The sequence below is a fragment of the Corvus brachyrhynchos genome, unplaced genomic scaffold (genome assembly GCF_000691975.1).
Source record: "Corvus brachyrhynchos isolate BGI_N302 unplaced genomic scaffold, ASM69197v1 scaffold85, whole genome shotgun sequence".
Classification (NCBI taxonomy): Eukaryota; Metazoa; Chordata; class Aves; order Passeriformes; family Corvidae; genus Corvus; species Corvus brachyrhynchos.
Window position 1 is genome coordinate 172,868 of NW_008238634.1, and position 25,915 is coordinate 198,782.

General features: G+C 54.3%; 2 protein-coding genes across 2 annotated transcripts in view; one reads left to right on the top strand and one right to left on the bottom strand.

Moving 5' to 3' along the window:
* Window positions 1-20,541, top strand: part of SFXN5 (sideroflexin 5) — an 80,437-nt gene extending 59,896 nt beyond the window's left edge. The window contains exons 13-14 of the mRNA XM_008636085.2: window positions 1,790-1,907; window positions 20,189-20,541. Of these exons, the coding sequence (XP_008634307.1) occupies window positions 1,790-1,907; window positions 20,189-20,266 (196 nt within the window). The 3' untranslated portion in view covers window positions 20,267-20,541. The remainder of the gene's footprint in view (window positions 1-1,789; window positions 1,908-20,188) is intronic.
* The window catches only part of LOC103617750 (homeobox protein EMX1), a 19,452-nt gene continuing 8,895 nt past the window's right edge, over window positions 15,359-25,915 (bottom strand). The window contains exon 3 of the mRNA XM_017737391.1: window positions 15,359-19,550. The gene's annotated coding sequence lies outside the window, so the exon portion shown is untranslated. The remainder of the gene's footprint in view (window positions 19,551-25,915) is intronic.

Sequence of the window (25,915 nt, forward strand, 5' to 3'; positions counted from 1 at the left end):
ATTCCTGCTTGGACTGGTACCCTGCTCTCCTGCTTGGACAAAGCCTTGCAGGCTTCTCTGAGAGAATCTGAGATTCAGTCATGCTCAGTGCAGCACAAAGCAGCTCAATATTGGAGAACAGAAGCTTGACTTTCACAGCACAAATTGATAGGATCAACTCCGTCTCGAGAGCTTATTAGCGAGGAGCTGCGCTGTTGGAGGAGTTCAACTCTGGAGCGTTTGCCCTCCCCACTTCCCCCAAGCTGCCGAGATGAAGGCAGTTCTCAGCAAGGCGAGGAGGCTGAGTGTGCCCAGGCAGGAGCAGGGGATGAATTCCCCCTCATTGGCTCCCCCAGGTGTCTTTGGAGCCAGCATTGGACGTGGAGCAAGGGGCTGGGGTGACCTGGGGTCTGACCTGGCTGCAAACCCGGCCCTGGGCTGGAAGGGCTGGCTGGCACCTGGGAATGGTGCACCATGGGTTGGGAATGGTTTCATCCCAATGATGTCACCACAGGGATGTTCAGGGCTTGGTGTCATCTCTGGTACCTCCCCTCACCGAAGGAGCGCTCCTGTGATCACCCCAGAGGGAAGATGTTCACCAGGAGATCATGGAATCATGGAATATCCTGAGCTGGACCCACTGGGATCATCCAGCCCAGCCCCTGGCCCTGCCCAGACCCCCCAACAGCCCCACCCTGGGCATCCCTGGCAGCGCTGCCCAAACGCTCCTGGAGCTCTGGCAGCCTCGGGGCCGTGCCCATTCCCTGGGGAGCCTGGGCAGTGCCCAGCACCCTCTGGGGGAAGAACCTTCCCTGATATCCAAACTGAGCCTGCCCTGGCCCAGCTCCAGCCCTTCCCTGGATTCTAAATAACCCAGCAGCAAATCCCCTCCCTCTCCACATTGCTCATACATGCTGAACAACCCAACAAAACTCACTGTCAACTTGTTGGTTTATATTCTCATTTTTTTCACTTGAAGGATAGGGATCCTTTTTGTAAACAGCTCCAGAATAAATCCCTCAGGAATTATATTTTCCCCTTTAACACTGGTAAGCTGCCTGAGGACCTGTCTCCTGGAATATATTTAGTATACCAGCTTCTACCAGCCAAACGTTGTCCCAGTTTTCCGGTGTAAATTCCATCCTTTTGGGTCATTATGAGACCCTGACCTTGCAAGTATCTTCAGGTGTTTGCTGTTAACAAGTTTTGAACCCATAAAGTCCCCTGGGAACAGCAAATGCTAAAAATATCCTCGTCAGCCACAGCGGATGTTGGATTTTTAACAAATTAAGGGATTGTCAAGTTTACAGCTTTATGACCCCATTGATGAAGCCGTGCGTGCCTTTTCCAGTGTCTTTTCCAAAGCTTCCAGAGCTCCCCGTGTCTCTCAAGGCCCTGATTTCCTTCTGCCCCCTGGGCATCAGCTCCACCTTGCTGCAGGTGACACCTGTGGCCAGGTCACCTCGTCTGCCTCGCCCCGGGGTGGGATGGCTGGAACTGGGGGCTGTGTGTGGCTGCAGTTGGTGGTGACCTGCTAAGAAAGAGGTGTCCACCCCTGGCAGTGTCCAAGGCCAGGCTGGACAGGGCTTGGAGCACCATGGGCTGGTGGGAGGAGTCCCTGCAATGGCAGTGAGTGGGATCGGATCATCTTTAAGGTTCTTTCCACCCCAACGCATTCCATGATTCTCTGAAGGGCCCGACACCAGTGAGGAGAGGGGGGCAGCGGGCCCAGGTGAGCACCAGTGTCCATCTGATGATGTCCTGCACGCCCCTGTCCATGGAATTCTCTAACCAAGCCTCTCCCTTGCAGAACTTCGCTCCTGAGGTCCCGTCCCCGGATGATTCTCCCGGTCCAAAGCCTCGTGTGCCTCGCTGCCTTTGGCCTGGCCCTGCCCCTGGCCATCAGCCTCTTCCCGCAGATGTCCGAGGTCAGTGCGTGTCTGGTCACTGCCGGGGTCTCACAGGGGGTACAAACCCTCCTGTATCAGTATTGCCCTCCTGGATATCAGTCCTGCTCCTGTGGCTCCTCCTCCATTCCTGCATGGAGCTGGTTTCAGTATTCCTCATGGGAACGGTGCAGCGTCACCGGGCAGGTGAAGGCCCCTCTCCCTCACAGAGGAGTTTCCTTGGAGTTAAAATATTGAATCCAAGCTCTGTCCATGAAGCCAGGAGCCTGGGCCATCCATTTGAGGTGGATGTTCTTCCCCAGAGCTTCTTTGAGGGCTTTTCCTTTTTCATCTCCTGGGAAGACCCAGCCTGGGGGTGAACAAAGGAAAACCAGCCAAGGAAACGGGGGATGACCAATGCAATCACTGGGACCACTTCAGCTGAGCACATTGCTCGGGTGGATTTATCTGTAAGTCATTCATTTTGGTGATTGGAGCTTTTCCTGGTTGTGAATCTGTGCATTTCCAGAGAAGGTCTCTGTTCCTAAGGGATAAAACCTCTGTCAAACAAGGACCCTGCTGTGGTTCTTTCCGTGTCAGGGAAGGGCTGACCAGGAGTTTGTATCCCTGTCTGCGGATTAATTCGTATTTTTTCAGTCTGGATGGGTTCATCCATGACTTCCAGCCAGGGAATCTTGCTGTACACTCGTGTGCTGACTGACAAACATGTTGGGAATTCTTTGTTGTCCTTCTTGCTGTCTCCAGGCTGAGAGAAAACCGTCCCTTCTCTCTAAGAACCTGAATTTATCTCAGTCTTGGAGTCTCTTGCTAAAAGACGTGTTTGCTGAAGCTTTAATGATTCATATGGCTCTTCCTTAAACTTTTTCTAATTAGTCAACATCGTTTTTGGAGCCCTTCCATCAGGAGCAGACACAGCATTGCAGTCAGAAGCTGCACAAGCCCCAGTTGCAGGAGCAATGCGATTCCCCTGCCTCTCCCGGGCCCCGTGCATCCCCAGAGCCTGGTGGTCCTTCTGGCAGGAGCTCAGCCTCGGCTCCCTGGCCATCAGCTCTGTGCTCTGATCCCAGGTTCTGCTCCGAGGTCCTGCTTGGGAAAGGCTGAGGAGCATTGCCAGGTCTCACACCTGCTCGAGGTAGAGCCTGGAGCGTGTCCAACCTTCCTGTGCGAAGGAGACTTGGGCACGGAGCATCCCATCTGCTCCTTTTCCAGAGTCAGAGAGATTTTAAGGCTGGAAAAGCCCTCTGAGCCCATCCAGTCCAACTGTTCCCCCAGGCCTGCCGGGGCCAGCACAGCCCCGTGTCCCCAGGTGCCACATCCACACGGCTTTGGAGTCCCTCCAGGGATGGGGACTCCACCTCTGTTCTTCTGCCTGACCACCCTTTCCATGAAGAATTCCTTCCTGATATCCAATCCAAACCTTCCCTGGTGCAATTTTCCTGGAAATTTCCAATTCCCTCCCTATTTCTAGGAAAGGCAGCTGCACCACCAGGAGGTGGCCGTGGCCTCTCCTCAGAGGTCTCCTTTCAGGATAATCAGGGAAGCAAGACCACAGCAGGTGCCACCAACCTCATTTATTCCAAAGGTGACAAGGCCACGGTTCCCCCAAAATCCTGGAATTCTGGAATGGTTTGGGCTGGGAGGACCTTAAACACCCTCCTGCTCCATGCCATGACCAGGGACACCTCCCACCGGAATTGTGGCTTCCTGGGTGACAGGTAATTTCTCCTGTGCAGTATCTGATATTCCAGCAGGGAAAACCACGTTGATTTTAGCAGCTGAATGAATTCTGACCCACAGGGAGAATTCAGGACTGGTTTGCCTCAAAGGATATTGGGATTGCAGGCACCAGGCGAGCCTGGAACGGCGGCGTTGTTGGGAGTGACCTTCTGAAGGCAGCTGAGATGTTCTCAGCAGTGTAAACATGAATCAGCGCTGATTAGGGATCAGACAGGATGACGAGCGCTGCCCACGCGCCGTGTCAGGGGAAAGAAACCCTCCTGGAGCCTGCTGGAGCTCTGCCTGCTGCGATCCCAGCCCTGCCCCACGGCAGCGAGACCCGCCCTGCACAGCTGGAGCCACATCTGCTCACACCACGGCATCAGGTGCTCCACAGGCAGCCGGGGCTGGTCAGTCTTGGAATCCCAGACTGGTTTGGGTTGGGAGGGACCTTCAATCCCATCCCATCCCACCCCATCCATGGGCAGGGACACCTCCCACCATCCCAGGCTGCTCCAAGCCCCAGTGTCCAGCCTGGCCTTGGGCACTGCCAGGGATCCAGGGGCAGCCCCAGCTGCTCTGGCAATTCCAGCCCAGCCCCTCCCCACCCTCCCAGCCAGCAATTCCTTCCCAACATCCCAGCCCAAGCTCCCCTTTCCCACTGGGAAGCCATTCCCTGCCTCCTGTCCCTCCATGCCTTGGCCCCAGTCCCTCTGCAGCTCTCCTGGAGCCCCTTTAGGCCCTGCAAGGGGCTCGCAGCTCTCCCTGGCTCCTTCCCTTCTCCAGGTGGACACAAGCTGTTTCCCATTCTATGAACTGGTGTGAGTGTTTATGAAGGACAATGTCCCCATTCTCCGAAATCTCTTTGGAGGTTTCTGTGGGGATGCTCAAGTGAGCAAAGCAAGGGGTTTACCTGGAACAATCTCTCTGGATCCATTTCTTCACAGCTTGGGATGGGAAATCCAAGTGTCCTTGCAGGGAGTGTCTCCCAAAACCTGTGAGTTCCTGGGCACTCCTCACCAGACCATGGGTTGAGCTCGATGGCCTTGGAGGTGTTTTCCAACCTGAGTGATTCCTGATGGTTCTGCCGGGGCAGATAAGGAATTTAGAGGTGTTTAAACATCATCTCTGTGCAGGTAGAAATGCCTTTGCTTTTCCCATGGCCTCAGTCATGGACACACCAGGACGGGACCACGCTGTTGTGCCGAGCACTACAGGGAGCAGATCAACAACAAGGTGTAAGAGACCAAGGTGTTCCGCTCCAAAAACACAGCTGTGGTCTGAGCAGCAACCCCTGCAGCAATTGTGAATGAGCCAAATTCTGCCCTTAATCACACATCCACGGCCTTCTGTAAATCGGGGAGCAGACACAGAGGCTGAGGTGTCATTGAGTGGTTGTTTTGGGCCAGGAGCTTGCGTGGCCGCCTTTGATCCTCTCTCCTCTCCTAAAGGGGCTCAGACTCTCAGTTGGTTTTCCAGCAGAACTGAAGCCTTGCAGTAGGTTTAATAAACTTCTGGATAAATGCAGCCACCTCGTCCCATCAGCTGTAGCTGCTCTGGAGTTATTCCTGTGTTACAACAACTCCGGTGAAATCAGAGCTCAGCCCTGGCTGCAAACAGAGGCACCAATGTCGGGAAAGGGAACTCTGGAGGTGAACAACCTCCACGTGCTGGGGAGGTTAATGCACCCTGAGCCTCTCTTGGGTCCATACCCAGCCTAGCAAAGTCCTGGGTTTTGTAGGGATGAAATTCCACTTGGATTTCTGCAATGGTGCTCCAGAATCGCAGCTTGTTTCTAGATATTATGGCTTGAAAGATAACGTTACAAAAATAAACCCCTCGTATCAGCCATGAAACCATGGATCCTTGAGAATACTCACGCTGGAGCTGCTGAGAAACGTTCTTGTCATCCCAGTGCAGTGTTAACTCTGGTTCCTAAGCCCATCAATATGCACTGAGTAATTCACTGCTGTTAAGTTTAGGAGAAACATGTAGTTAATGCATTTAGCCCACAACCTCCAACTGCCTCCCATGCCCCCCGGGGAATCTCTTCCCTCTCCCAATCCTGCAGCATCCCCACTGACAACTCCTACTCAGCTATGCACTGCCAATGGAAACAGCTGTGACAGCTCCAAACCGAAAATGGGACTTGTGCAAATGAAATTCAGTGTAGCAGCAGAAGAAAGAACCATGGGGCTGCTCCGCTGCTTTTCCGCCCCGTGGGCCCTGCTCCTCCAGATCGTTCCTTCCGCAGCGTCCACGAGGAGCTCGTTCATCACCATCATCATCATGGTGGGGATAGAGAAGGAGAGAGCCAGGTGGGAAATGAAGAAATGGAGCTGGAGAATGGCAGAGAAGCCTTCAGCCACCTGAGCACTCCTGCCCTCACCTGGGGGAAGTTTAAAGGGCTTTTTTTGGGTGCTGCTCAGGGCAAACTGAGGCATCTTCCAGAATGAGGCTGATTTCAGCCGAAAGCCTTTCCTTAAATATAATCTTCCTTTTGGATCTCCAGGACAAGGGGAATAAACAGCCTAAAATCCAAGGCTGAGCTATTGTTTTCCAATCTGTTTTAGCCTTCATCTTGTTGGCAGGCTGCTTTAGAAAAGCAAAAGGTTAATGAGCCAATGTGCAGTGGGATTATTGCAGTAAAGATGACAGTGAACCAGTAATTACTAATTAGATGCAGTTTAACAGGAGGAACAAGTGAAATCTCCTCTTCACCAACTGTCAATAATTAGCAGATTTGGTGAGGTTGAAATGTGTCCACAGTTAAAAGGCTGATTTTTTAATGAAATGGCACTTGACAAAAGAGCTGTATGGAGGTCACAGCCATAGCCCTCGAGACGCTTCCCCATTCCATACTTAGGAGGGAAATCAGATGCAATCCAGCAGGGGGTCCCCATGGAACCATCCCTCCCTTGGGATTGCTTTGCACGGGGGGGAGGGGAGCAGGAGGGATTCTCTGCAGTAATTTTGTCCAAGTTGGATGAGAAGCCAGGGAAGGGATTTGCCAGCTGCCATGGGGAAAAATGTTTGAGAAGTGAGAAGTTCTGCTTTGCTTCTGGGGCTGGGGAACGGTTTCCTGGGAGTCTGGGAACCCTTGGGATGGAGGCTGGGCTTGGAAGGAGCTCCTCTCACCAAAGAAGTGGCACGAGGTCCTGAAGGGCTGGCAGGAGGTTGGAAGCTCAGTGGGAAGTGTCTCCCAAAGACTGCAGAGGATTCAAGCTGTGCCTCGGAGGTTGTTTCCTCCTGCTCCACCAGTGGCTTCGGGAGCACCAAGAGGTTCATCTGAGGTTCCTCTCCTGAGTGCTGACCCAGCTTATCTTCTCTCTTATCTTCTGGTTTATCTTCTGGTTTATCTTTTTGCCTTTCCCTTGTTGACGAAGGCAGGAGTATCTTTGTTCTCCATGTGGACCTCAAATGAAGAGGTGGTCCCAGGGGGCTTCTTTAATGCCTGTAAATGATTTATTTGAGCAAAACCCCCAGGATTTACATGGCAGCGAGTGGCTGAACACTGACATGGCTCAAGTAGGACTTGAGGGAAAATCTGAGGTATCTGGGAATGTGTTGAGGCCCTTTCTGGCCTTCAGATGAAGGATGGTGGTGCTCAGTGAGGTGTCTGGTGTTCCTTAGTAAGGATGGACTCACTCCTGCAGAGGCTGGACAGTGAGTGACCCTTCCAGAGCATTGTGCTGCCCCTGGAAAGGTGAAGTGGTGGGAGAGGAGGTGACGTTTGGGCACAGCAGGGCGGTGCTGCCATGGCTGCACACAGAGCTGGCACAGAACTCAGTGTGAGTTGCCAGCCCATCTTTGGTAAGAAATAAAGGCCTAAGGAAGTCCTAAACTGTACCTCCAACCCCAGTAGGATCGCCATGAGACCAAGTGCTCAGTTGTGCTGTCTCATTTCCTCATCAGGACCAGAGGAACAGCCTCAAGTTGTGCCTGGGGAGGTTTAGGTTGGATTCAGGAAAAAATTCTTCCGCAGAAGGGTGGTCAGGCACCGGCACAGCTGCCCAGGGGGAGTCCCCATCCCTGGAGGGATTTCAAAGCCCTGTGGATGTGGCACTTGGGGATGTGGGGCAGGGGTGGCCTGGGCAGTGCTGGGGATGGTTGGAGTCTGTGATCTCACCACACATTTCCAACGTGAGCAATTCCATGGCTCTGTGCAGAGATGGCCCCTCAGCCATGGAGCACAGCAGGAGTCCTCACCCGTGCATCCCAAGGTGACCCCTGAAGCTGCTTCCCAAGGGAAGAGCAGGGAGCCTGGACCAGCTGAACAGCCACTTCCTTGGGAAGGTTCCCATCTCCCTTGGTTTGAGACAGGATTATTTCACCATTTCTCCCTTCCTCTCCTGCTCTCCCCACCCCTGGGCAGCTCCTACCAGAAGCTGATGAGTTCCTGGCTCCTTCCCCCCTTCCCAGGTTTTCCTTCACCTGCTCCAGCTGCTGGCACAGGGATCACAGCCCTGAGATGTGTTTCCCAAGGATACAGACTCCACACACCACTCTCCCTTGGCCCCACCCTTCATTCCCTCAACAACTTTTAGCTTCCTTCCAATTGCACCGCACAGGAAAGCAGGAAAGCTGCTTCCAGGAGTCTGCCAGCACAGAGGGAGCATTACTGGGAGGATTTCAGTGGCCTGAACTGGTTTGGTTGGGTCTGTGGTTGTGCTCAGGCTTGGAGGGAGATGTTCCAGGGGCTGGAAGGGTCTCTGCAGAGGATGGTGAGGAGCTCTTGTTCGTTATCACGGGAGCTGTTGGTGCTGTTCCTGTGCTCTGTAGATGTCCGTGGACCATTCCCAACCCATCACAGGTCTCCTGCGCAGGTTCTTCTGTCAGGAGCCATCTCTCCAGTGGAAGCTGTCCCAGCCCATGGCAGAGGTTGGAACTAGATGGTCTCCAAGGTCCCTTCCACCTCAAACCATCCTGTGATTCCATTTCATGATTCCGTGATGGGCTCTTGCCCCAGTTCCTGCTCCCACCTGCAGTTTCTCTCTCTGGCATCACCTCCACCAGTGGAAAGAGACCTGGAGCTGGATTTGCTTTAGACCTTGCAAGGTCAGACCACACTCCATGGGATAAACTCCAGGTCAGAGTGACAGCAGAGCTTTTCTGGGAGCTCAGGTGCGTTCAAGGCAAGGACAGAGGCAGGGTCATGTGATCCAAACCTCCTCGAGGCAGTTCAGAGCATTCCTAGGTGAAAGCATTCCCAAAGGACACGGGGAAGGATGCCAGGCTTAGTCCTCTCCTCCCCGTCCAGCAGTGCTTTGTCCTGAGCTGCTGATCCAGCAGCCTCCAGCTGCCTCCTGCTTCAGGGATGGCTTCAGGTCAGAGTCTGGTGCTTCTGCAGGGACCACACAAGGCAAACGTTCCAGACTCTGCATGGCTGGGACATTCCAGTCAGGAAAACCCCCACATTCTCCTTTTCTCATCGTAACTCCTCATTCCCACCATGTGAGGCTCTCTTAGGCTCTCCTTCTGGGATGCAGCAGATGTTGTGTCCCTGTAATTCCCTTCTGCCTGCTCCACCTGGTGGACTTCCAGATGCAAATCCTTGGTGGTGATCCCACAGAAGCAGCACCTGCCTTGTCCCAGGGCCACCCCCATTTCCCAAACTCATGGGAAAGCTCTTCCCTGTGGTGCCCTTTGGATTCGTGTCCCGGCACAAGTGAAGGTCCTCTTGACCAGGAGAGAAGGAAGCAGTTTGGCAAAGCAAAGAACGTTTCTGGATCATGGCATCTCCCATTTCCATGTCTTTTTTTTCCCCCACTTCTTCCTGAAAATCTCAACATCAAAGCATTTCCCTGGTGCTCTGGGGGCTGGGAGATCTCGGTCACTTCTTCTGGGAGCAAATGTCTGTCATAAAATCATGGGATCATGGAATGGTTTGGGTTGGAAAGATCTTAAAACTCATCTTGTTCCACCCCTGCCATGCCAGGGACACTTCCCACTGTCCCAGGCTGCTCCAAGCCCCAATGTCCAACCTGGCCGTGGACACTGCCAGGGATCCAGGGGCATTTCCACGGGGAAGGGGAAGAGGAGCAGGAACAGGAAGAGGAAGGCTCTGGCCTTCAGGGACTCCATTATCCGTGCTTAGGAGCCCCTGGGACACCTCAGGCTGGTTACATTTCCACCTGCTCCGCCTGTTTGGGTGCTTTTTGGGCTCGGTGACACCTCAGGGCTGGGGAAGGTCACGAGTGAGCAGAGCCCTGGTGGCTCTGGGGCTGTGCCTTTGTTCTCCCTTGGCTCCCTGTCCCGCAGGCTTTCATTTGTGACCCAGCTGGTTTTCGATGGCCGCTCCTGGCAGGGCTCCTTTGTTTCCCCTCCAGCAGCACTCAAAGGTGCCGAACATTTTCCAGGCTCTGGCCTTGAAGGGCCGGCGTGGGGCGGCCGGGCCGGGCGGTGCCGGGCCTGAGCCGCGCTGCGCTGTGTGGTCAGCGTGGCTGTGGGAGCCGGGACCCCTCTGCAGCGCCCAGGGGCTCCGGCAGCGCTGTCAGACGGGATCTGGTTTCATGTTTATATCCCTGGCCCTGGGAGACAGGTTCAAGTATGTAAACTATCCCCCTGCAAGCGCAGGCTGCTGCAGGTGTGTGGGTGCTGGTGGGCATAAAAAAACATTCCTGACACCAGCTCTTTTGAGGAGTCTTCACCTCCTGATGGCTATAAGCCATTAGGAGTCAAAAGAAAGAGCTGACATCCGACAAGTCCGGATAAACAGCTAAACATTAACCCTTAGAGTGGCTCGAAAAACAGACTTAAAAGGCTCTTTGTGGAAAGAAGCCATTTTTTTTGCAGGCCTGTTAATTGCTGTCTTTCTTCAAGACACCTTTCAGCAGCACCTACTGTAAACAGAGGGGCTCCTCCCCAGCACTTCCCCCAAGGATTCCTGCCCTGCCCTGGCCATTCCGCAGGGCTCCGGTGGCTCCTTGGCTTTGCTGCTTCACTCTGGGCCCGAAAGTCAAGTCCTTTCCCCTCTTCTGCCAGCCCACCCTGAGCACTCAGTCCATTTTCTGGGAATCATGGAACATCCTGAGCTGGGATGATGAATGATCCACAAGGATCACCGAGTCCAACTCCTGGCCCCATACAGGAATCATTAATATCAGAAAAGTCCTTTAATACCATCAAGCCCAACCATTCCTAGTCAGAGGCCTCTTTATCTGGTTCACTCCCAGGTCTTCCCTGTCTGTCTCCTGCCTTAGCCCTCTCTTGTCACACAGGGTTCGATTTGTCCTTTGTGGTGTATTTGGAGTTATTTTGGCTCATCTGAAACAACTCTGACTGCTCCAAGAGGTGCAGGATACAAAGGAAGGCAATCAGTTGTCCAGACTTGCCTGCTTGGGGCTGAGAATGCCTTATTAATCACATCTCACAGATATAATTATCTGTAATTGCTTTTTAAATCATTTGGCTCCAGCAGCCTGTTCCTAGTGAGGCTGGTGGTCTGTGAGAGAAGGAAATGTGCAGGAGGTTGGAGTCTTGAGGAACTTGCTCAGCTTCCTTAAAGCACCGAGAGCATCCCCAAATCCCGATCTCCCATCGTGGTGTTCCTCCTCAATACCAGGAGAATTCAGGGGTTGATGTCTTCAGCAAACAGCAAGAAATTCTTTAATTCTTTCTTCCTTGACAGAGCTGCTGGAGGAATTCCTGCTAGAATGGACCTAGGAGCTCATTTTCATCCAAAGGGAAACCTTTTCGTAATGTCCACATTCCACAGTAGGGCTTTTTTTCTCCCAAGAGAGGAGAAACTCTGAGTGTCTTTGTAGGTGCTTTTCATTCCAGCAAGGATGAGGGGTCGTAACCAAACTCTGCAATTTTGGGAGTTCTCAAGGCCATATTTGAAGTGGGCTCAGTGAATCCAGTGAAGTGAAATTCAGTGAAGTGAATCCATTGGCTCAGATGTTCCCAAAAAAAGTCTTCATCCCATAATGTGAGGGTTCTTCTCCCAGGAAGCCAGGGAGAAGTTTCTTCTCCCAGGAAGCCAGGGAGAAGTTTCTTTGGCCCTGTCCTGAGGAAGGTCCTGACCGGGTGAGGCCACGTGCCCTGAGGTCACCACACAGCTGCCCCTGCCCTGTACCAGCCTAAAACCTTTCTGGAGCTGGTGTGGAAATGAATTCATTGTGGTAAATGGGATTTAGCCCAGGGACACTCACGCCACCCCTCCCACACTGAGCAAACCTCTCCAGAGCAGAGAGGAAAAGGCTCAGCTCCTGCAAAGGCCTTTGGTGTCTCCTCTCTCTGGAACACAGACAGAAGGAACTTTTTTTGATCTTGCTATTTGAAATCTTATGGTCTCAAAGCTTTTATTTGGGTTTTTTTTGGTGGCTTTGGTGACTTTGAGTTTTCTGGCGCTGTGGGCACCCCTCTGCTTTCCCAGAAACTCTCAGCTTCAAACTTCGCGATGAGTTGGAGCTGGTGCCGTGCTGGGGGTTGACCTTCCAATTTTTATAAAGCTGGGAGTGCTGAGGGTCTGAGAGCCCTGTGGGCTCAGCATTAACCAAACCCACCAAAAACCTCAAACAGAGGCTTCGAGACCACAAGATTTCAAACAGCAAGATCAAGAAGAATTCCTTCTGTCTGTCAGATGTCACTGATGTCACCTCGAGGCTCCAGAAGGGTCCCTGTGGGACACGGGGAGGTGAGAGCAGGAGTGCTCCTGGGGGCTGGTTTGGGGATGACCACGGGGCTGGAGCTCGGGAGCTGTTGGGCTGCTCGGCTCCAGGACAGGCTGGGACACGCAGGGGATGGGGGTCACCTCCCAGCCCAGGTGTGGGGCTGTTATCCCACCTGCTGGCTCTGTTACCATCCCTGTTATCGTCGCTCGTTCCCCAGCACCGCACACACGCTGGGCAAGGGGAGCTCCCTGCTCCAGCCACAAGTGCCACATCTCCCCCCCTTCCCACCTGATTAAATGTTCAGGTCTTGGCTTCGTATTTTTCCTCAGAGAAGTTGTGCTGTGGTAGTTTCCCAAAAGTGAGATTAAAAACTCCCGCCCTTGATTACAGAATCGTGAAATTAGGTTGGGAAAGACCTTTAAGGTCATCAAGTCCAGCCATGAACCCAGCACCACCAAACCACAGATCCACGGGAACATTTAGGCTGGAAAAGGCCTTTAAATTCATCAAGTCCAACCGTGAACCTGCCCCTGCCCAGCCCAGTGATGCGAGGAAGCTGCAGTCCCACAGCTGCCCCTAAACCCTGAAATCTGCTCTGCTTCAGGACAATCAGTTGTTCCCATTTAAGCTGAGGGCAGGAATATCCCTGGCAAACATCCTGAAATGGAAAACCCTCAAAAGCCAGAACAGCCAAACACACCAGAACAGCCAAATAGTCCAGAACAGCCAAATATTCCAACTTTCCTCCACTTTTATTGGCTGAAGAAGATGTTCTGGGAAGACAGAAGGGAGGCAGGTGCTGGTAGTCCAAGCATCCATGGCAAAAACAAGTCCCCTGTCAGCTCGTGAGTAGAACCCTGGAATCATGGAATGGCTTGGGTTGGAAGGGACCTTAAAAATCCTCTCATTTCTCACCTGTCCTACAGGAAGCTGGAGGTGGGTGCTGGTGGCCAAAGCTTCCATGGCAAAGAAAAACCAGAAAAATCTCCTGGAATGGATAAATCTCAGGAGCCAGAACAGCCAAATATTCCACAACATCCAAATATTCCGACTTTCCTCCATTCCTCCAGGAAAATGGAGATGAATTTCAAGCTCTGGTGCTTTTTAATTCCCCCTTCTCTGTGTCCAGCCCAGGGTGAGGCAGCAGCCCTGGGATCCAGCTCTGGTGGAAAAGTGCTGACCACGGGTCCTGTCACAGGCAAAGCATTTCCATCTTTTCTCCCTTCTTTGGGACCATAAAAATGGAGGAAAGTCGGAATATTTGGATGTTGTGGAATATTTGGCTGTTCTGGCTCCTGAGATTTATCCATTCCAGGAGATTTTTCTGTTTTTGCTTTGCCATGGATGCTTGGGCCACCAGCAGCCACCTCCAGCTGCTGTAGGGCAGGAGAGAAATTACATGATTTTTAAGGTCCCTTCCAAGCCAAACTATTCCATGATTCCATGATTCTACTCTCGAGCTGTCGGGAGACTTTCCATGGTTTTGTGAAAAACATTTTTACTAAATACAACATTTTGTATAATGAAAACTGAACATTTCTTTCAAAGACAGGGCTCAAAAGGACTTGAGAGAGACCTGAAATGAAGAGAACTGTACTGGTCAACTCTTAAATTCAAGTTTTATTATTAATTTGAAGAAAAAGTTCACAAAATTCAGGTTTCTCTCAAAATTGTGTCCCCCAACTCTGTGATTTGGGCAGAAAACTGAAAATCAATCATTTATAAATTATTAATTTGTGGTTCAGTCATGAGAACATCTCCCAACCAGTGTGTCCAGTTTTGGGGCACGGAGGGATTTCAACTGAGTAGAAAAACTGGGAAGTTGTCAGAAAAGAGCTTTAGCACCAATATTGCTGAGGAGAAGCAGAGTTTTGTCTGTCGGTTTTAACAAAACTGAGCTGATAACAAAGCTGACTTCCATGCAAGTCGGACACTTGCATGGGAAGAAAATTTCTGGCAGGAGAGAGCTTCTTGGAGCAGCAACGGGTTAAATGCAGAGCTGGAATTCTGGATTTAGGAAAATGCCAACCGTGGGGGTGGCTGGAGCAGGGCACTGAGAGGTCCTGGAGCTCCACAGCTGCTGGGACCCTGGAACCAGAGGCTGGAGATCCTTTGAAAAATATTTTCTGTGCTATAACCAAAAGGGTTTGGGGCATTTCCCAAATTCTCTCACCTGCCAGGTCACCTTCACTTGGCTGCAGGTCTGTAACAATTCCGAGAGAAACTCCTCGGCAAACACTGCTGTCCTCGTCTCACTCCTCAGGGATCGATCCTTGGGGGGCACTTTAATGGTTTGGGTGGGATGGGACCTAAAAAACCATCGAATTCCACCCCCTGCCGTGGGCAGGGACACCTTCCATGGGCAGGGACACCTTCCATGGACACCTCCCATGGACACCTTCCATGGGCAGGGACCTTTCCATAGGCAGGGACACCTTCCATGGGCAGGGACACCTCCCATGGACACCTTCCATGGACACCTTCCATGGGCAGGGACACCTTCCATGGGCCGGGACACCTTCCATGGACACTTTCCATGGGCAGGGACACCTTCCACGGACACCTTCCACTAGGATAGGTGCTCCAAGCCCCATAACCCAAGGGGAACTGGTCAGTGACCCGAAATGCCGCTGAGACATGCACAGATTCATGGGGCAGGATGGATCCATCCAAAGGGGCTGGGAGAGCTGGTGGAAGGACTCACTGCGACCTTTCCATCATTGATCAGCACTCCTGGATAACTGGGAATGTCCCAGTTGATTGGGAATGCAAATGGGTGGGGCCCTCATGACAAGAAAGGGGCTGGAGCCTGTCCAGGGAAGGGAATGGAGCTGGGAAGGGGCTGGAGAATTCCTGAGGGAGCTGGAAAGGGGCTCAGGCTGGAGCAAAGGAGGCTCAGGGGGGACCTTGTGGCTCTGCACAAGTCCCTGACAGGAGGGGGCAGCCGGGGGGGGCGGGCTCTGCGGGGCGGGAGGAGGGGCCAGGGGGGGTCGGGCTCTGCTCCCAGGATGAGAGGAAATGGCCTCAAGCTGTGCCAGGTTGGACATGAGCAGGAATTTCTCCATGGAAAGGGTGCTCAGGCCTTGGAAGTGCCCAGGGCAGGGGTGGATTCCCCATCCCTGGAGGGATTTCGGAGCTCTGTGGATGTGGCACTGGGGATTTGGGGCAGCAGTGGCCTGGGCAGTGCTGCGGATGGTTGGACTCTGTGATCTCAGAGCTCCTTTCCAGCCTCAAGGATTCCATGGTTCCATGGTGCCACAGCCCTTCCTACACCTGGCTGAGCTTCCCGAGGGCCTGCAGAGCCTGGCCCTGCCCTTGGCTTTGCCCCGGTGATCAAAGGCCCAGCAGGAGATGGCTGAGAGCTGCTGGAAGGGCCAGGAGACCCTTCCCAGGCTTCAAAGGAGCCAGCAGCACCTCTCCCCGCTGGCAGCAGCAGAAGACACAGTGACCATCCTGGTCCTCCCTTCCCCCAGCCCGGAGCAGCATCCGTCAGTCCCCATGACCCTCCCCCTCCCAAAATTGGCTGCTTTCTCCCTTCTTCTTCCCCCCTCCTTTTTTTTTGGCTGAGTGATGAGCTGTATGCCAAATCCATCTGCTCCTGTCTCCCCTAGCTGCCTTCCATATCGTTCCAGGATCCCTGGCAGCGAGCCTAGACCTATCTCTCTCCCTGCACTCTCCGGAGCACATTCCTTTCTACACCTTTTCCCGAGCTGGGATAGAAATGAGTATCAACCCCAAACAAAAAGCATCTGCTTTCTGCCTGCTGCTGCCTCACCGGCCGCGCCTGCACGTTACACCCGTGTCAGCAGCCATGCAAAACACACACAACCCCCCGCTCGCATCCAACAGGGACCGACTGCCGGGATTTGGGGCGCCGGGAGCTCCCCCGCGCCCGCTCCCGCGCCGGCTCCGCAGCACCAGCTGTGACCACCGCACCATTTGTTCCTCCAGCCCACCCCAGCACTGGGAGCCAGTTCTTTATCACCCCAATTAGCCTTGTCTGAGCTGATGAGAGGAGAGAGGCTTCCACTGCAAGGCAGGGATGGGGGGAAGAGAGCTGGGGAGCCGTGGGTACCCGGGCGGCGGTTCCCGGCTTTGTTCCCTGGCAGGGATGGATTTCAGCAGGTCAGGGGCACCGGTGCCATCATTGCTGCCATCCTGCCTGAGCTACCTGTGGGCTGCTGGTCCATAAACAGGTGTTTCATAAGGTCAGGGCACAGAGTTTCTTGGGGTTTTCCCCCTTTTTCCCTCGTGCTCTTGGCTGTCTGCCGGAGGGAAAGGAGCATCCTCAGGCTTCACCTGCTCCCGGGTGCTGGGATGGGCTGTGGTTCATCCCAGCCACGTTTCTGGATGAGCTGGGAGGTGCACCCTGGCTGTGTCCCCAGTGAGGATCTCCCTGGATCAATGGCAAAGCTTCCAGTGGCCTCACAGGGCGCTGAAGGAGTTTCCCCATCTCATTAGAGCCTCTCCCGTGTTGGATACCAAGCTGTCAGTGCAGCCAGCAGCCCCAAATCCTGGGGTTTGCCCCAGACAACCCCTCATAGCACTGTCTGGGAATGGTGCTTCCCACCCTGGGTCTCTCAGTGCTGCTGTGAGCTCTGTCCCTCCTGGGCTTCTCCTGGATTCATTGCTGAAGGCCTTTTCCTGCTGACACCCCAGTGCCATCATCCCAAAGCCAGGGAGGGGATCCATCCTTTGCCCTGGCACAGATAGAACTGGGAAGAAGGGGACAGACATGATTTGACCCCAGTCCCACGCTGAGCACTTGGTTTGAAGGGACAAAGTCCCCTGTGTGGGACAGTGGGACAGGTCCCATCAGTGTAATCCCACCAGGGAGGAACCTGCTCCTCAGAGCACCCTCCAAGGCAGGTGCTCCTTCACAGAGGGCTTCCCAGCGTGGCCGTGACCGTCACTGGGGCCATCTTGGAAGCTGAGACACCAAAATCTTGACAAGGAACTGTGGTCTCCACATGTGTCTCACAGTTCCATGGCCAGGGGAAGGTTGGCTGAGCAGATCCAGGATTCTGGACAGCTGGAACAGCAACCTACACCAAAATGGGTGAAATTACACTTTCCAACAAAAAAAAACCTAACAAAGGAGTCAAAAGCTGACCAGGTGCACAGTAGGGTTGTGATTTCATGTTGTCTCGACACCTGTAACCCCCCACCTTCTCCCTGTTCTTCTCCATCTGGTTTCCCAGTGGGAGGAGCAGGTTCCTCCCGATGGATTTCTGAGTGGCTTTCCCAGTTTCCTGTATGTGTCTCCTTGGTGCAGATGCACCCCTTGGAGCTCCAGAGGCTCTAGAGCAGGGTTTCAATCCCTGCTTGATTAAAATCAGCCAGAAGGAGACCTGCAGAGGTGACTCCAGTTCAACCAGTCACCCCCAGTTTCTCCAACATCTTCCCAGGCTTCGGGAAGGTGCTTGGGTTTGGTATCACACAGCTCCAAAGGCCTTAAGAAAAAGCCCTCAGAGTCCATCGAGTCCAACCCTTCCCCAGCACTGCCAAGGCCGCCACTGACCATGTCCCCAGGTGCCACATCCATGTGGCTTTTGAACACTTCCACCTTAGGCACGAATTCCCAAGTCCTTCTGCTCAGCCACCACAGTCTGTCTCAGAACTATTCCCCTCCACCCCCCCCTTCCCAAACCCACCTCAGGCCCTTCTGTACAGCCTTGCCATGGAGGAAGAACTCATCCCCGCTGTGGGGAAAGGAGCCGTTTTCCCCCTGCTCCAGGGGATGGAAGCTGGAAGGATCTACAGACAATTATCTCATCCCTTCCTTCCACCAAGGCAATCTCAGTTCTGCCTAAACTATTCTTGATGGGTTCCCTGTAATTTGTGCTGAAAACTTCCCACCACAGACGCCCCACACCTTCCCCGAGCAGTCGGCTGCGATATTTTGCTCTTCCCACCAGGATACTCTTCCTGCTGTTCAGCTTGGATCGTGCTTGCTGCTTCTTGAATTGTGTCCCAAGAGAGCGTGAACACAACACTGCTCCTTCCCTCTCCCCAGCCGCGTGCACATCCCACCGTGCAGCCCCGCCGCCTCTCGCTTCCAGGCTCGGCGCATCCCCGTCCTCAGCGTTCCCCGCGGCTCTCAGAGCACGGATTCGGGGTCCACCAGGGCAGGCGTGACTTTCCCTGGAGCTCCCAGCTCTCCAGCTGCACTGGAGAGGGCGGGACTGGGGGGCCTCTCCGTTAGGTTTCTGTGGAGACTTCCCAGGAGCGGGTTGGGTTTGGGCTGCCCCATTTCCCAAGCCCTGCGATGGATGGTCAGCGCTGAACCACCCATTTCCAGGTGGAATTCATTTCAAAGCACAGAATCCCAGGATCACTGAAGTTGGAAAAGCCCTCTGAGATCACTGAGTCCAGCCTGTGACTGATCCCCACCTTGGCACCACATCCAGCAATTCCTTGAACCCCTCCCGGGCTGGCCACTCCGCTTCCCACCCGGGTATTTCCCTACTGGTGCTTGAACCCACCCAGCCCCAAAATCTCAGAGCTTTTCTGTCTGTCCCTGGCAGAAAAACCCCCACACAATGGGAAGAAAAGCTGCGTCAGAGCCAGGCAGAGCGGAGTTAATCCTCGCTCTGAAGGGATCCGTCGGATCCGGATCTCCTGCACCTTTCCCGGTGCTCTCCCGGCACAATGCTTCACTTTGTGCTGCAGCACTGAAAGGAATGGTGAAGTTGCTAATAATGGCACTAAAAGAAAATATGCTACATCTGTTATGGATAGCAGTACAAAATTAGCTGATCACACCTCTGACACCCAAGATGTCTTCACTTAAAATACTCGTTGGCTTTACTTTACATAATTTGCTGATTATATTTAAAAGAAATACAATTTTGCAATTACTGTTCTTTCTGGTGTGCTATCTATGCATCATTTTCTTTTTATGTTTATATATTTCTCCTTCATTAGTGCAGTCTGAAGGGTGATTAGATCCCTTCAAACATTTTACAGAGGTTAAACGTTGATTAAGATTTAATTATTACTGTAAATAGCTTGGAATGACATATGGTGCAAAAACCTGACATATGTGCATTTGAATAAATGAAGTGCTATTTCCCATGATGCTTCAGTAGCTGTTTAACAGCTTTGCTGAAGGGTTATGTTGCACCTCATGTTAAGATTGCTTTGATGTTATATTTTGTTGGGTTTTTGCAGCTGAAAGCTAAGAACAGTTTTTCCAGTTTTTAAAAACATTGAATATTTTAAATACCTAAATTGTTTTGCACAAATTTTTGCTAATTTGTCTAACTAGGTTAAACATTTTCAAAAGCATTTCGATTTTTAACGTGGGTTCCTCGCATTGTGTCAGCACCAGCGTGGGTTCAATGTATAGGGTTTCGAAAATTCCAGGCTTCCCGAGGTGCCCTGTCCCGGCTGCGAGCGGGGTCTTTGCTCGCTGTGGGGACCGCGAGCGCCACAGATCCCTCCTGGGAAGGCAGAGATTCCAAGTGATTTCAGAGCAAGGGAAAGCTCCGGGAGAAGCTGGTGGAGGGGAAAAAATTAGGAAAAGGATGGGAGATTTCCTGGAGATGGAGAAGGGGTCGGAAGGGTTTGGCTGTGAGGATGGAGCCGGATGAGGCCGTTCCCTCGTGACACCGCTCAGCCTTGGCTTTGCTGGGTCCAGCTTTGGGCACCGGATCCCTGCGAGCACCCCGGCTGCAGGGAAAGGCAGGGATGGAAAGCTGGGATGGGTGGGATGCGTTGGAGCCTCAGACACTCTATAATTCATTGAGCACTGCCAGGCAGCGAACGTGCAGTGTTTCGTGCGCTACAAACCCATCCAAATCGGGGGGGGCTGGAGGCTGGAGCACAGCAAAGCACATAAAACACCAGGAAAAGGCGTGATTGACGTGGAATTATTCACATCTCCTCCTTCCCCACATTAATTGATCGATCCATGGAGCTCCTGCCGCAGTGGCTCCGTTCTGATCCCGCTCCTCTTTGCCTCCACAGATCGAGACGTCTCAGCTGGAGCCAGAGATCGCCATGGCCACCACCAGTAAGACCGTGGTCTACAATAAAGGGTTGTAAGTGGAAGAGGATCAGCCCAGCCCAGAAGATCTGGGGAAGGAAGAAGGGAAACTCCAGATCCCGACTGGGAGAAAGCGAACAACAACGATGAGATGAAATCATGGAGCTCGGTGGTAGGAACTGCTCCCGGCAGCCCGGGAGTGAATTAACACCTGCGGAGAACTGACACCTCACACCACTCACAAAGATTAATATTAAAAGTTTTAACCTAGCAACAGGAGCAGCAACTACAACAAATAAAACCACGTCGAAACACTTTAGAACTAGCTAACAAACTCAGAATCACTGGCACTGCATGGAGGGCGTTCAGGGGCGAGCTCACGTGCTCAGAGCTGACTGCGCAGCGCAGGCGTCACCCAGCACATCTTGTGTTCCATGGGAATCCAGTCTCCACGCTGATGCTGCACACCACCGGCTCTGTAGAGACCGAGGGTGCGTGGATGTGATTGATCAGGTGATTGGGAAGTGCCCGGTATTGATTTCACGCTGATCCCACCCCAGCCGCCGTGCGCTGAAGAGGAATTCCCGCGTCCGTGTGCCCAGCGAAGGGCTCAGCTGTGCCCCCTCCATCCATCCATCCATCCATCCATCCATCCATCCATCCATCCATCCCTCCTCCCTCTCCTCCTGCAGACGCTCCTGGTGGCATTATCCATCCATCCATCCACCCATCCATCCCTCCTCCCCCTCCTCCTGCAGACGCTCCTGGTGGCATCCAGCCCTTCACTGTGAGACTGGCTGTCCCTGGACCCCACCACCCGCAATTCCACAAGGGCTTTTGCCTGGATTTCAAGGTCTGGGAAAGCCAAGGTGTCCCACGTGGAGCCTTGGAGCAGAAGTGCTGCTGGAGCTGCTCTGTGCCTTTGCACAGCCCTGAGCGGGGTTTGTCTCAGCCAGCACAGACCCTCTGGCAGTTGCTGATCTGACGTGGTTGGCTAAGCCACGCTTTGCTGAGCTGGTCTAAGGACAGGACGTGGTTTAAGTTTGGATCAATCCCCAGCTCGGCAGGCAGTTGGACAAGGATCTTTGCAGCCCCTTCCAACTGGAATTCCTCTTCTCTTCTCTTCTCTTCTCTTCTCTTCTCTTCTCTTCTCTTCTCTTCTCTTCTCTTCTCTTCTCTTTTCTTCTCCTTCTCCTCCTCCTCCTCCTTCTTCTCCTCCTCCTCCTTCTTGTCCTCCTGTCCTCCTTCTTCTTCTTCTCCTTCTTCTCCTTCTTCTCCTTCTCTCCTTCTCCCCTTCTCCTTCTCCTTCTCCTTCTCCTTATTTTTTCTCCTCCTCCCTCCTCTTTTCCTCTTCCTCTTCCTCTTCCTCTTCCTCTTCCTCTTCCTCTTCCTCTTCCTCTTCCTCTTCTCTCCTCTGTTTTTCCCAGCCCTTCCACCCAGCAAAGCCAGCTCTGCCCAAGGCCTTGTGCCAGTGCAGACGAGGACCCAAAGCCAGGTCCTGGCAGCTGTGCTGAGCTGATGGCTGTGACACTGCCCCTTCAGAGGGGACACTGCCCTCTGGGGACATCTGTCTGTCTGTCTGTCTGTCCCTTCAGCAGCTCTGCTTTGGGGTGGTTAAAGGGGAGGGGTGAGTTACCCCCACACTGCACCAAGTCCTGCCCTCCCTGGGTTTGGGGCCACAGTTTGGCTTTCTGGTATCTCACAGCCGAAGTTCAACCCTGGGTGACTCCCCCAGGTTCACTGGGACGGTGGCCACCAGCAGAGTGTTCCAAAGGCAGGATGTCCCCGCAGGGATGGAGCCGTGGCAGGGCTGGGCGTGGCACAGCTCTTACCCTTCAAACGCCAGTTTGTTGTGGGGTTGGGGGGGTGGGGGGAAAGGGGAAACCAAATCACCACTGACACGGAATGTATTTGGTGGATTTATGGGGAGGCCTGAGCCCCCTCATGTGGGGTCAGACCTGCAGGAACTGGAGCCACGCCGTGGGGCAGCTCAGGGCCACTGGTTCTGCCCTGCACAGGTGTAAATCAGGAATAATTGCACAAAAGGGATCAGTGTTGTGGATTCACACATCGGCAATCAGGAAAGGAGGGGCCAGCTCCGGGCTCTTCACAGCTGCTGCTGCTGGGACAGCTCCCGGTCCCAAACACTGCTGGAAACCCAGAGTGGGTCCCAGCTCACCCCTGGGGCTATTCTGGGTTTACACCAGGGCCAGGACAAGTGGGTTTGGCCCAGTGGAGTTCCTTTAATGCACTAGATGAAATGAATGTACGTCCCAGAGGACGAGGCCACCCCGGCTGGGATTTGGGGAGGCCACAGGGAGGGGACAGCTGTCCTGGGGACCCTTTGATGGCCATCTGTCCTACTGGCAGCACCCTGGGAGCAGATAACTCCCTGCAGCAGTGAGAGGGGAGGCCAGGCAAGGGGAGCAGGGATGCTGGCAGTCCCCAGGAGCAGCCTGCGGTGGGAATGGCCAGGCCTGGGAGAGCAGCTGGGATGAGCTGTGAGCCTGGAACGGGCCCTTTCCATGGGGCTGGGATCGCTGTGGGGTGCTGGGGCTGCAGGTACCCCCTAGCACCACGTCCTTGGGGGTGTGTGGAGCAGGGAAAAGCTCCTCTGAGGCTGAAATTCCTGTTAGGGCTCTGCAGAGCCAGAGGGGATCTGCTGCAGGAGGCACAACTCGCTGCCTTCCTCCTGCCGGATGGGAGCGCGGGGCTGAGACAGAAACAGCCTCTTGTGTTGACAGGGAGAAGGCTCCTGGCTCGGGTGCCTGTCTGGGTGCATCGTTCCCCCTTCCTGGCGGGTTTGGGCGCTGTCGGAGCCGTTCTGCTGCAAAGCTTCCTCATCCCCGGCTTTTGTTTGGAGGAGGGGGAAGGAGGAAGGGATGGAGGCTGCGCTTCGCTGTGAGATTCCGGAGAGCTGGAGCGAGCAGGGAGCGGTGATTTGGGTTTGTCGGTGATCGCAGATCGAAGGTTTGGTGTCGGCGAGCTGTGGTCACCTGCTGGCTCCGCAGCTGGAGCGAGGAATTCCCAGTGGATGGAAGGAGGCTGGGCCTTGCTGCCCGTGCTTCTGTAGGAGACACCCAAGGAAAAGCAGGGATTGATCAAGTTCTGCCTTGGGAAAAGCCGGCTCCCGGTTTTCCCCGCGATGGGAGCGGGCGCGGATGCTTTCCCTGCACCCATCACCTGCAGAGCTTGGCCTGTGCGGGCCGTTAATTAGCAGGGGGTGCTCACCCCGTTCACCCAGCGATCATCAACAGGGGCTGCATCAGTTTGGAGAAGAGCCTCGGGCTTTATTAAACCAGGCAGCTCCGGGGAACGCGAGGGCCCGATCCTGCGGGAGGGGCTGAGGACCAGCTTGGGGGATGGCAGAGGAGCTGTGCTGTGAGCGTGGCTCGGCTCAAAGGCAGCTGCTCCGTCAAGCAAGTGACAATCACAGGGCCTAAATGAGTCTGGATTTGTCGTCTGCCCGCACAAACCCCGTCAGACTTGTTTGGCTTTGTGTGGCAGGAAAATGGGACTCAGTCAAGTCGGCAGGGTTTGTGCTGAGGAATGAAACCATCCCATGCCTGAGTCAGGCATTCCCCAGGGGTTACCTCAGGGAGCCTCTGGCAGCTGGGCAGCAATGGTTGCTCCCAAATTTTGCCCCAATGCCACCCAAAATGTCGTGGTCCCCGCCCAAAGCACCAGGCAGGTGCTCCTGCTGGGAGCTGGGCAGAGCCACCGTGTCCTGCGCTCACTTCCCTTCCCCAGCCTCCTCTAGAAGCACAGAACTGTGGAATGGGTTGGGTTGGAAGGGGCCTTGAATCTCATCCCATTCCAAACCCCTGCCAGGGGGGTCTCTCCCACCAGACCAGGGTGCTCCAAGCCCCCTGCACAGTCCTGCAGGCCTGGGGTGGGGAGGTGGCCCTGCCGTCAGCAATGCCACCAGCCTGGAGACCCCGGGACTTGTCCCCACTTTCCCAAACCCACGTGCATCCCCCCCAGACAATCAGATCCCTCCCTGCTGCCCTTCCCCTCGCTGTCCCCGGCTTGGTGGTGAGCAGGATGAGGGGTTTGCATGAGGAGCACCTCGTGGTGCCCTGGGCAACCCAGAGTCCTTGGGCGTCCCAGCACGGGGACACCAAGATCACGACATCCCCAGCTGAACTCAACCAATGTGGTTCCAACATCCCAACGAGGGTTGGGGTTGAATTTTATCCCAAAGCAGCAGAAAACCACAGCAGACCCAAACTTGACCCTTAGGGATCTTCAAGGACCATTTCACACTCAGGCAGCTCAAGGTTGGGCTCCCTCATGCAGCAGCCCCAGCACTGGATCCTCCCAGTCCCTGCCCTCGTGGTGGGGCCGATGGAGAGCACGGGAATACCCCGCTCACCGCTTCCATCGGCGTTAGGGCCGGGATCCACGGAGCCGGGAAAGCGGCGGCACGTTAGCGCTGGTTATTAGGACAGCGAGCGGTGCCAGGAACGACTCCACACCACAGCTAATGATAACACTGTGCACATTCACTTCATCGCTAATTAATCTCCTCAGCTCTCCTAATGCACAAAACGGAGCCTTGGGTTTGCGGGAACAACCCCAAGCATTTGCATTCCTGATTTCCTGTAATTGGGGAGGCGCGGGGAACGGGGAGCGCGGAACCCGCCGCTCACATCGAGCCGTTCACCTCGGCAGAGAATAATAACGAGATGATCATCTCCTGGAGTATTTAATTAGAAATGTCGCGGTTAATTGATTTCTTGGCTATGTTAATTAAGAAATAATGAGGACCAGGTTGCAGCAAAAGGTGCCGGCGAGAAGTTTTGAGTCTCTCCTGGAGGATGGGTCTGTTGGCTGCTCCCTGAGCCGGCCGGGGCACAACCAGGGGACAAGCCCAGGGTGGTGTCACCCGTGTCCCAAACCTTCCAGCCTGGGCACGGCTCAGCTCCTTCCATTCTTCCGTGTTGCTCATTTCCCTGCTCCCCATCCTGGGGTCCCGGCAGGATGGGCAGGAGGTCACCGTGGGCATTGCCAGGGTGTGGGGTCACCTGTCCAGTGCTGGACCTTGCCACCCTGGGACAGGAGACACTGGGAGATCCCTGCCAATGCCACCTGGCCAAGGGATGTGGTGTCCCCTCCTCTTGGAGGGCTGGGATGGAGATCCGGAGCCTGGGATTCCCTTGGGAGGAGCATGGGGGCTCCCGGGGTGTGGGAGACCCTGGCACCCCTGGGCAAAGGTTTGGGTACAGATCAGCTCCCCCGGGATGCTCCCAGGACATTCCCAGGTAGGATGTGGAGGCCTGGAGTGGTGCTGGTCGTGGTGGCGGCTGTCCCCAGCTCCAGCTGTGTCCCCGGGCCCCTTCAGGAAACACCACTTTGGGTTTTTCCTGCTTTTATGGCTTATTCCACCCCTGGCATCTCCCCCTTGGATCTGAGCACACCCTAAGAGCAAATCCCTCGGGATTGGCGAGGGGGCAGCTGCCAGCACCGGTGTCTTCCAGCGGGCGTGGGCACCCCGGGCACCCCCGGGACCCCCACGGCTCCGGCTTTTTTAACCCTTTCCGTAGGCACCGGCCGCGCCTCTCGGTGTAACACTCGGATCTGTCAGAATAAAAGAGGTCAAACACTTGGTGTGCTCCCAGCTCCGTGTGGAATTTTGGGATTTAAAGGCCTTGTCTAAGGACAAGGTTATTATGGGCTGGATTTTCAGGGGAGAAGCTGCTGGGTAT